General features: G+C 40.9%; 1 protein-coding gene across 2 annotated transcripts in view; it reads right to left on the minus strand.

Moving 5' to 3' along the window:
* Positions 1–804: 804 nt before the first annotated feature.
* Positions 805–12,109, minus strand: part of rem2 (RAS (RAD and GEM)-like GTP binding 2) — a 32,650-nt gene continuing 21,345 nt past the window's right edge. For both annotated transcript variants that reach the window (XM_005475902.3, XM_005475901.3), the window contains exon 5: positions 805–2,486. In XM_005475902.3, coding sequence (XP_005475959.1) covers positions 2,158–2,486 — 329 coding nt within the window. In that variant the 3' untranslated portion in view covers positions 805–2,157. The remainder of the gene's footprint in view (positions 2,487–12,109) is intronic.

Consider the following 12,109-nt stretch of genomic DNA (forward strand, 5'->3'; position numbering starts at 1 on the left):
AGTTCCACAAAACAACACAATTTAACTCCCGTATATGTATTAGCAGTAAGCTAATGTATTTATGTTGTGTATTTGAGTCACAACATCTGGCTTCAACTGACTTGATTGAGGTCTTTGACCTTAAGCGCTGATGTTTTATCCACAGTTAGCGACACAGTTTGCACGAGTTACATTTAGAAAGACTTAAAGTAGTTAGCTCAAAGCTACAGATAGCCTATATAGTGCTAAAAACAATGGTTAAACTAAAGGTAAATGGTGTGCTTTATCTACTAACTCAACTTCAAAACTACAAAAATTGTAACGATATTCACTTTCATATTAATAAAATCAATATACCATCAGTTTAAATGAGCATATTCAGAGCAGAGGGCTGTGTACTTCAGTTGATCTGCAAGGTACTGCACAGGTTTGTAAGCCTGAAAAGGCTAGGAGCGAGTGCTATAGAAAGATTTGTTTTTTGCACTCTCATCATTACGAAGGTAATTTATCACTTCACACAAATTACAAGTGTTCTGTATATATGGTGAAGTTCGGGCAGTTCATATTGCTAAGCCTTGGTTCATATTCCTTCCTCCGCTCTATTTTTACCCTGAGATTTTGTAACAGGCGCACAATGATGAGGCAGCATCTTTTTTGCTGCTTAGCCCTAAATGGAGCCAGTGTCCTGAGAATCCATCTCCCAGTCTGTCCAGAATACCTGCGAGTCATCTGATGGTTTATTACACCATCCCTCAGCGTGACTGACAGCTGTAATGAGGCGCTCGTTTTCTAGTGGCGCCTTAAAAAACTGACGACACACTCGGATTGGATGTCAAAGAAATCTTTATTTATTCTCAGTGGTAAAGACGAGAGTGCTCAGTAGACCATGACAAACAAGTGAGGAAGTGTCAGTGACGCCGCCACGCTTGATGAGATATCAGAACAACGTTTCCAGAACGTTCTTTTCTGGGTCACCTGTGTGGCCAGCCCCCACAGAATTCAGTCGAAACACACATAATAATAATAATAATAACAATAATAATAATGATTATAAGAATCATCATCATCATAATAATAATAATAATGACACCAGTGGGTAAAAAAGGGAAGAGAAGGAATACATCAAACAGCCACAGGTAGATTAGGTTTTCTTGTTTTGTCCTCCTGCGCTTCAAGAGTATCTCAGTGTTCTGTGACTCAGCTTCGATTGAAGAAGAGTTCAGTCTGGTTATCCCTGCCAACGGCTTAGTCCTTATAGCCGTCTTGACCTTTTCTCCTTTGCTTCACATCCTCCAGTAAAGGGTTTTTTGTGCTGATCACTCGTGGTGCATTCAGCAAAAGTTATGGCTTGGGTGCTGACGTTTTAAACCTTGTATAAAAGTCTCAAATGAACATGTGCCACAGGCAGTATCATCAAACACTACTTTAAATCAATATGGGGACAGAACAGTGGATGCAGTGTGGAAACTGGCCAAAGATGCGCGGAGATGGAGCACTTTTATAAATAGTCTTGCCTTTGAGATGGCGTTGCTAGAGACACTAGCTAGATTGTGCATTAGCTATTGGCCACTGAGGTACAGAATCGTGTAACTGTAAAACCTACAGGATCATGTCTTAAATCGTCTACTCTGCATGCTATAAAACAGGGTCTATAACAGGTATACATTAGATTGCTATCAGTCTCTACATTATCAGTGCGTGCTACTTGGGTGTGTGTTTATTTGTGACCCCAGTCTGCTTCTCATTTCGCGACATTAAGCGTCAAATCGCCAGCTTGATCCAACTCTCTTGCTAATCTTCCCTCGCCGGCTCTCATCAGGTAACGAGTGCTCACTGACTCACCCAAGCCGGAGCAACAAATGGAGCTCCCCTCCTTATCGTTGATTTTTCGCTCTCCCGAAATGGGTTTCGGGCTATCTGTTCATTGTTTGCTCCCACTTTCTCCTCCCCTGACCTTCCTCTGCCGCGGCTAAATTTATCTACTTACACCTCTCTAATTTTCCCATTCCTGTGAGCCTGCTCCAGTCCTTTTCATGATGTCCCTCCAGCTCGATCTCCTTTTACTCCTCAGTCTTTTAGCTCCCCCCCCACCCTCACCTCCATTTCTTTCAATTTGGTGTATGTCTGTGTTCATGTTGAGTGTGTCTATTTGCCTGCATTTATGTGTGTGGGTGTGTGTCACAGTGCACTGAGGTCATGACAGGAGCGGGACTTCTGCCGAAGGATTTTGCTGCCCCTGTGGCGGCTCATCTCCCTGTAGCGGCCTCGATCGCGGTCCCTGTCTCGGCCGTACGATCGGGGCACGAGACCGGCCAGGAAGCGCTTGGCCCGGCTCGTCAGGCTCTCCCTGCGGCCAGCACCGGGGTCACCGTCCGTCCATCCGGGGCCGACGCAGTCTCCCCTCGCGGTCCGCACTGCCGCCTCCAGCAGCTCATTGGTGCCGTGTTCTAAGGAGGCCGAGAGCTCCAAGTAGAGGCAGTCAAACATCATGGCGCTGGACTGGGCCTCTGGTTGGAAACAGAGACATTTGGGAAGCATTTCATAACTCATTTCATAAAGGATTCACATAGTGTCAGCCGTAGACAGCATTTAGAGGCAGCAGTTTGAAATTTACGGACACTGGATTGTGAAAACAGCCCAGCTGCTGTGTGATATGTATCACCACGAGGTAGTACTTGAGAGCTCACTCACTGCAGTTTTGAAATCTATATTAGCTTTCTAAGTGTTTGGAAGTCCTTTCACAGAAAATCGTGACCGACTGTGTGAGATGGAAGGATTGGACTCTCCCCCGTGTAATGTGCTTCTGAAACTGTGCCTGAAAGCTACGGCAGTAAAAGAGAAATAAAAGAGGAAGGGGAATTGTGGTGGGTTTTAGACTGCGCTATTTTATGTGTTTAAAAACAACATTATATTTCTCACTCATGAACATGGAGGCTAGAAATCAAATTATTTCTTGTCACATGCCCTGATGTGGTTTACCAGGGTGGCCCACAGAGTTCAAAAGCACTGCAACTTAAGAAAACACAAAGAAGTAGAAGAAATGTTTCAAAAGCATAGAAAACACAATGGAAATAGAAAAACCCCACAGTGGAAGTGTCTTTGAGGCATCAATAGAATGGCTACTAGAAAACATGGCTCTGCAGTGTTATATGAATCATGTGCTTAAAACACACATTACCTGCATGTTTTTCCCCCTCACACAGATGCATGCTCGGCTTCTTTTAAACGTGTCTCAGTGCGATCATTCGCATGTTTTCCTCTCTGTCACTTCTGAAAGCTGTTCTGTCGTTACTGTCTCCCCAAAAACACTTCCGTTGTATTTTGTGAGGGGTTTTTTTTCATCTACTTCCATTGTGTTTTCTGTTCTTTTGCCATTCTTCTACTTGCTGATTTTTCTAAAGTTGCAGTGCGGTTGAACTCTCAGGGCCACCATAGTTTACTCGTGTTTTGCAGGTGGATTTGCTAACTTCTGCGTGAGCAACCTCCAACCACCCATGGAGGTCATGTGTTACTGTTAAAAGACTTGGAAGAAAAGTACGCCAACCTGGGGTTAGGGTTATGTTGCTTTTCCCAATTTCTACAAAAATACTATGAAGTCATCGTATACGAACAGACGCAACTCCATGACAACGGATGAAACGTCTTCAGCTGAGGAAGACTGTGTTGCAGCTGAAATAAATTAGTACAATAAGAAACTTGCAGTACAAACAGCTCTCTATCATTTACAAATGTTGTTTTTTTTATCGAGAAATGTGCATTTCTTATTTGTAATTTTATCTGCCTCTTACAGATAGCACCACAAAACTAAGGAATCTTAATTCCACCACAAGGCCCTGATTATTGTGCATTTGTAAAATCAGCATTCACAGGTGAATCCACAACGACAGAGAGAGACGGTTGAGCCAAGATGGGGTTAAATGTTGCCTGGGCTCTATAAGCTCAAATCTCTTGGCAGCAGGGAAATGCTTTCTATCTCAATGTGACTCTCGTGAATAAGGACAGGTGACTAAGCATGTTGTTGACAAGGCTCAGGATATCAGCTAAAAGCGCCCGTCTGTCCCTGGCCAAACAAGCCACAGTGATAAGGAAAGCTGACAGATACAGATCATTCAACAACAAATGGCCTTCTTTGTTAACTCAAATGGCACAACCACCGCCCTCCCTCAGCTGTGCTTTAGCTTTTACTTCACTCCTGCTCTGCACAGAGCTAAAATCTGAGCGCTCACAAGCAGCCACGTGCTGGAAAGGTCTTTTAAGTGTATTATTGGCACTCACAATAACTGTTTTTAAAAATACACCGCAGGAACTTAAAATGACGGCAGCGGGAAGAGGTCACAGCTGTAGAACAATTATGTGTGGGTTTTGTGAGGACATTTTAGAGTATTAGTTTAGAAAAAATGATTTCAAGTGCACAATAATACTCAGATGAAGTGCTGATAAAAACTCAATTGTCTACTCACAATGGATGGAAAACAGCACAAAAAGTAAAGCAAATTCAGATAAGCTGAACCTTTCAATTATGTAATTTTATATTCAGTGTGCCAGAATGACTGAGGCTCTCCTGAGTAGGTCTTATTCTTCTATTAATTGCACGTTACAATGAATTCTAATTGGAATATTTCTGCTGGAAAACTGAACAATAAAAGATTTATATCTTTTTTTTTAGACCAATAATTGCATAAATATATAAATGTGCACTCCATTTTTTTTCACTTATCCTTAGCTTATGTTTAATGCATAATGTGTGTTCCATCCTTAGGTAATATCCCCAGGTATTTCTTAAATCTCAGACTCTATTAGAATGGCTCTGTTTGGTTCACAGTTCAAAATAGTTCTCTTTTTCTTTTATTGTAAACTGCTTCTCTCCTCTTCGTCTGTAACGTGCTGGTTTAGCGAGGTACAGACAAAGACAGGCCATATCTAACGGTTACCTCTTTACGTTCCGAATGGGTTCCACTCACAAACTGATGCTCTGAGTAGTACATTATTTTACCAAAAGTATTCACTCAGCCATCCAAATCACTAAATTCAGGTGTTTCGATCACTTCTATGGCCACAGGTCGTTCTCAGGAGCTCTTTGAATTCCAGCATAGTACCATGACAGGATGTGACCTGTGTAACAAGTCCAGTCATGAAATTTCCTCACTATTAAGTATTCCATAGTCAACTGTCAGTGGTGTAACAAAGTGAAAGAGATTGGGAACAACAGCAGCTCAGCCACAAAGTCATAGGCCACGTAAAATTGCAGAGCGGGGTCAGCAGATGCTACAGACCTGCAAACTTCATGCTGCCTTCACATTAGCTCAACAACAGTGCATAGAGAGCTTGATAGAATGGGTTTCAATGGCCGCATCCAAGCCTTACATCACCAAACACCACTGCGTGTAAAGCATGCGGCCACTGGACCAGTGGAGACGTGTTCTCTCGAGTGAAGAATCACGCTTCTCTGTCTGGCATGGCCCATGAATGAGTCTGGGTTTGGCGGTTGCCAGGAGAACAGTACTTGTCTGACTGACTGATTGTGCCGAGTGTAAAGCTTGAAGCATGGGAGGATTATGGCAAGAGGTTGTTTTTCTGGAGTTGTGCTCAGCCTCTTAGTTTCAGTGAAAGGAACTCTTAGTGCGACATTTCATGCTCCCAACTTTGTAAGTGGCTCCATTCTTTTCCAACATGAGTGGACACCAGTGCATAAATAAAGCAAGGGTCATAAAAACATGAGCGGGTTTGGTATGAAGAAGGCCTGCACTGAGTCTTGACCTCAACCTGATAGAACAGCTTCAGGATGAATTAGAGCGGAGTCTGCAAACCAGGCCTTCTCATCCAACATCCATGTCTGACTTTAGAAATGTGCTTCTGGAAGAATGGTCAAAAATGTCCATAAATCATATATCATAGGGTGACATCATATTAAACCTTACGTTAAGGTACGCATTAAGCATAGCATCTCCCTCAAGCTGATATGCATGTGAAAGCAGACAAGCAAATACGTTTGGCATTATAGTGTAGGTTTATGGGACTTCTTCCTAAAATAGCTGTGTACTTGAGATGACTAGATATGCTCTCTCTTTTACTTAAAAATATGCTGATGTCATTATTTGAAACTTTGGCAATGATTAAAATGAGCCACCATTCTAGCAGTACAGTGGGGGAGCTAATTATTTTATCCCCTGCTGAATTTGTACGTTTGCTCTCATACAAAGAAATGAGCAGTGTCTAATTTTTATGGTAATTTCATTTTAATGGGGGAGCGAGACGGAATATCAACCAAAAATCCAGCAAAAACCGCACCTAAAAGGTATAAACTGAGTTTCATGTCATTTAGTAAAATAAATATTTGGGTCATCGTCATACTAGAAGATCGATCCACGACCCGTCATCAGTGTTCCAGCTGAGGGAATGAGGTTCTCAAGGAACATTTTATGGACACTGCCCTGTCCATTGGCCCCCTCAATGCGGTGAAGTCATCCTGTACCGTTAGCAGAAAAAACACACTCAAAGCATAATGTTTCCACCTTCATGCTTAACTGTGGGGGGTACTTGTGCTGTAGGGCAAGGGGTGGTGTTCTTTGGGTCCTCCTCAGCATTTCTCTTCCTCCAAACATAGCAGGCTGCATCAGTGCCAAAGAGCTTGATTTTACTTTCATCTGCAACGCAGCACTTTTATCTTAATCATTTACATGTTCACTAGAAAACTTAGGACAGTCCTGTACATGTGCTTTCTTGAACAGGACCTTGCAGCCGCTGCAAAATTACAATCCAATAATGGTGTAGTGTGTTCCCAGTGGTGTTCTGCATGACTGTGGTCCCATCTGCCTTCAGATCATCAACGAGTTCCTCCTGTGTAGTTTCTGGCTGATCAACTACCTTTCTTATGACCATCCTGACCCCGTGTGGCTAAATCTTAGATGGAGCTTCAGACCGAGAGTGACTGATGGTCATTTTTGTATTTCTTCATTTTCAAATAATTGCACTTTCTAACCAAGCTTCTTGCTGATGGTCTTGTGGCGTGTGCAGGAGACTTGTATGCAGGTCTACAATCTTGTGTTTTTGGGGGGATTGCTAGCACATCAGCATATCATTTGCATTTCATTGGTATTCTGTCTTTATCCATTAAAAACTACAGTAAAATTAGAGACTGTTTTTCATTTCTTTGTGAGTAAAACTTAACAAATTGAGGAGCTGATCAAAAAATGACTCCCCTAACTGTATATCAAAGACAAAATCTGATCATCTTAACCCATCAAAAAAAAAGCCAGAAAATTCTGATTTTTTGGAACTGAGATGTTTATTAACCCTTATAACAAATTCCACAAAAACTTTTTTTCTATATCATGTTGTGTATGATATATTTTTATTATATATTTATTATATATTTTTGTATCGCATTTGATACATTGGGCATTTTTGGCAACTTTTTGCTAACAACAATGTTCATTTTAGACCAAAAAAAGAGTTTTGTCCATAATATTTTGAAATTATAGCAAGTATTGATCGTGTTGATGAGATAGAGGTCTCAGAAACTCATGTATCAAATATGATACAAAGGGCATTATAGGGTTAACCTTACTTCTTGTGGGACTTTTAATTAAAAGGAAGCAGGTGCCAAAAGATTTAAGAAAGTTTCCAAGAAGAAGAACAAAAACCAGGCTGCAAAATAACAGAATTCTTCTATGTGGTCACAGATGATCATCTCACTAAATTTAAAGTTTTCCCCCAAAATTTTTCAGGGCTTTCAGTTGGATGGTGAGTTTGGTTTATTTTTCTGAAAATGAGTTACGAAAACACTGATCCTATAATGCTTACATTATATTATGATATTATATTTCAAATTAAGGCCATTCCAATGCAACCTGTCAGGCTGGTTTTGGTGTGGCTGCTTTTGCAGAGCATGAACATATGCACACCAGTGTTACACGGGTATTGTATTAGGGAAAAACAGCTCCAGATTTGATCTGGGTCTAATAATCCAAGCACACAGCAGCTGTTGAACCTCTGCAGTGTCACCTAATAGTGGGTGAGGTAAGAGAGAGAGGAAATACAGCAAATCCCAGACCAGATTACCAGGACTTTTACTAATACCTACAACAGCTGATTGAATAACCTGTTAAAAGGGAGCTTGCAAAATTGAATTGAAGGGGGAGAGGGCTGAGAGGGGGACAACATGAGAGGATGAAGCAAAAGGAGAAGAGAGAATAAAAAGATGAGGGAAGAGCATTAAACGAGATAACAGAAGCAAAGGAGCAGATCGAAAGCAAGAGGAGGTGAGACAAAAGTAAAAGTGAAGAGGTGACAGGAAAATAAGCAACAAAACAAAGAAAACGAGTGGAGGAGAAAAGCAGAAGAAGAGAAAAGGAAAGGAAAGGAGACAGGGAAATAAGAGGAGATGAATAGAAAAGCAAGAAAGATGACGAGAATAAATGAAGACGGAAGGTAAGAAGGAGAGAGGTGGGAGGAAGAATATGGAGAGGAGCTGAGACAACGAGATGAGACAAGGACAAGAAAGATATCAAGAGCAGAGGAGGTAGGAGGAAACGAATAGGAAATAAAATGAGGACAGGAGAACAGAAAGGAGATGAAAGAGGGGGGAAAAAGAAGGGAGAGCAAAGAGGAAAGCAACCTAGATGAGAAAACAAGGTGAGGAGATGAGACAAGGGATGGGGCTCTCTACCTATATCCTGACCATTAAAAAAAGAAAAGACTGATGAAGAAAGACAACAGCGATGAAAAGGAGGAAATGTGAGTCATAAAGCAAGAAGGAGATCCCGAAAGGGAATGACATGCGAGACGGCAGATGATGTGAACATGCAGGAGAAGGGGAAGGAGACAGACGGAGACAGGCGGATGGAGGGGAAAGACAGAAAGAACGTCGACTAAGCAAACGGAGCCAGAGTGCATATTAATCAAAGCCCTGAGGAGCAAGGTCCACACCAACACCATATTGAGCAAATGATAAATATGTTCCCAGTGTGACAGTGTGTGTATCACTGGGTGGTGAGGATAGAGAGGCAGAGAGAGATGTAGGAAGAGGGGGTAGGTAGGTGAGACATAGCAGCATAAAAGTGTCACTGTACATGCCATAAATAGACTTTATGACTTTAGCTCTCTCAGGAAGGCCTCAGGTACTTTTAGAAGGATGTTAGCTAGGCAAGCAGGTCGGAGAGCTGCCTCTGTCAAGTTCACATGTCAGAAAAAAACCAAAAACATTTACACGTGGCCTGTCCAGAGACAACATGAGCACATTGTTGTCAGGCGCCCCGGGAACAGGGATGCAGCATTTGCATATCGCTGACCACAATCCCTTTTTTGTTTTTTTGTTTTTTTTTTATGACAAAAGAATCTGCTGAGTATAGGCATCTCTCATTATTCATTCCTACCCTCTCTACCGCCTCTTTCTACTCACATCATCAAGTGTACGCTGAAGCCGAGAGCCAACTCGAGTTGACAGCGACGTGCATGCGCCAGCGTGCACTTTTTGCACTTGCTGCCTTGATTTAAGTTGCACAGCCAAAAAAGCAAAACCCCCCAAAACAAACAAGAATTTCCCCTAAACCGTGTTTCCACTGATTTCAATCAGCATCAGCCTTTGACTATACAAAGCTTGAGGAAAACAAGAAATGCACAGCCTACCGTGTCTTGAAACTTAAACCATGCCAATAACAATATCTTTTATAGGAATTTAATGATGATCCTAAATTCATAAATTAATCTAATGTATAACTATGTACAGTACTGTGCAAAAGTTTTAGGCAGGTGAGAAAAATGCTTTAAACAAAGAATGCTTTCAGAAAAATTCATGATTGTTTATTGGCCCCAAATGTTTTCTGCAGCAGGACAACGACCCCAAACATACAGCCATTAAGTCATTAAGAACTACAGCGTAAAGAAGAACAAGAAGTACTGGAAGTGATGGTATGGCCCCGAACATCATGAGTGTGTCTGGGATTACATGAAGAGACAGAAGGATGTGAGGAAGCCTACATCCACAGAAGATCTGTGGTTAGTTCTCCAAGAACTACTAGCCAAGTTCCTTCAAAAACTGTGTGCAAGTGTACTTAGAAGAAGGCAAAGGGTGGTCACACCAAATATTGATTTGATTTAGATTCCTGTTTTGTTCATTCACTGCATTTTGTTGATTGATGTATAAAGAGACATCTATAACCTAGGATAAGTGTAGTTATTTCAAATATACCACAATGCAAATACATTGATTGCATGTTTCTGACCAAATTTCATTAAAAGCACACAGTAGTTGACATATTGTTATCTGACATTACTGCAGATAAAAATCTAACATTGATTTATCAAATTCAGTTTGCCAACTAACAATCCTCAAAGCTTTGTTATTATTGCCAGCCCAAACCCTTTCTTTATGGTTTATTTAATATTAAAGCAGCAAATATCATATTTTGGCCACTAGGGGTCAGAAATGCTCCAAAACAAACCCATCAATAAAACCTTATAGCAACAGGTAGGTAAATTCTTGTTGCTTCTCACGCCAAAGCACAAACACAACACAGTGCTGATATAGTGCCAATCGTTAGGTTCTTTATGTGAGTACAGTCCAATATGTGTACACAACACTCAGCCTATTAATCTTGATTAATAAAACTAAAATAAAACTCAACAGCTTTGCCTTTACTTTCACCTGACCCTGACACATAAACAAACTCCAAGATAATCACTTTTTGCAGCAACTAATTCTCAACATAAAATGGGCACTCTGTCTTTTTCCAGCTGTGAACCATGACCATGACATGACCATGATTTAGCTCAACTCTGTGATGTTGACTGTTAACCTTTTGGCTATAATAGATTGGTTAGTGTATGAATTCTTGAGTTTTAGGCATCAAAGAAATAAGTAACCATACATTTAGTGTGGATACTATAACAAACTGTAATCTCAAGAGGATTTGTGCCAAACTTGAAGATTCCCTCATGAGAATGAGAGAGATGGATTGCTCTAAGTCTTTAATTGTACATTGCCATATTTAATCACAAATATTCCTTTCATCTTATTTTACCAGTGTCAACATCCCTTAAACATACCCAGTAAACATGCCTGTGGACAGATGTTGGTGAACTGTGAGGCTGCATAAGATCAAGCAGACCCACACTCATCATGCATGGGCCCCAAGTGGATGTGGCCATAGTGCCTCTGTTTGCTGGGTATTTGTTAAACTTCTGAACTCAGAAAAAAAGCATTAAACTTTTCTGACAAAAACATATTCAAGTTTTGAAAGAGTTTGTCCATCCATAGATCATGAGGTTAGCAATCTATATGCTAATGCTAGCACATCAGCATATCATTTGCACCTCATTTAAAACATGTTCATGACCCTACCGTTTACTTTTTCTTTTGTCTCCAACAGGTCCTTAAAAGAATATCAGGGTCCACATATTTACTTTGACTCTGTTGTTATGTGATATGAGTACACGTTATCTAGCCTAGCTTTATTATAGGTGGTTTGAAAAGGTTTTAGTTATTCACTGGGTGAATGGGTGAATTAAATGATCTATGTACATTTACAGTAAGAAAACCAATCCAAAGAGTTAAAAGTAAATGCACGGTAGAGCTGCAGAGATGAGTTGGCTTTTTTTAGGACAGTTTAGCAGGACGAGCAATCATTCCACATTACAGTAAGACACTGGATGTTCACATTAAAATTGCTTTAGCATTAAAAGCTGAGTCGAGTAAGGGCTAACATGCACTCTGTCCAGAATTTCAGACTCACAATTTAAGCTTTCATTTTATCTGCTAGTGAAGCTGATCTCCGATCAATGACAGTTAGTCCAGATTACAAATGAGACAATTTAGCTTTTACGCCGGTCACAGCCAGCAGCAGCGGCTTGTGGGTCATTTAGCAACTTCTGAATAGTCACAAAAGAGCAGAATTCAATCACACTGGCAGGCCGTTAGTAATTTTTAAATTAATGCTACCTAATAACAAAAATGTTAGAGATGCATACTCACAATATTGATGTGTGGCAAAACGGGCACATGGATGTAGCACAAACAGTATAACCTCTACTGAAATATGCCCAATCTGATTGTGTAAGAACTCAGAGTGGTTCTTTTGAAGGGCAAAATAAGCCGCACTCTTCCCCAGCGCACGCGCCGCTCCACTATGCA

Source organism: Oreochromis niloticus, linkage group LG18 (genome assembly GCF_001858045.2).
Source record: "Oreochromis niloticus isolate F11D_XX linkage group LG18, O_niloticus_UMD_NMBU, whole genome shotgun sequence".
In the NCBI taxonomy this organism is placed as follows: domain Eukaryota; kingdom Metazoa; phylum Chordata; class Actinopteri; order Cichliformes; family Cichlidae; genus Oreochromis; species Oreochromis niloticus.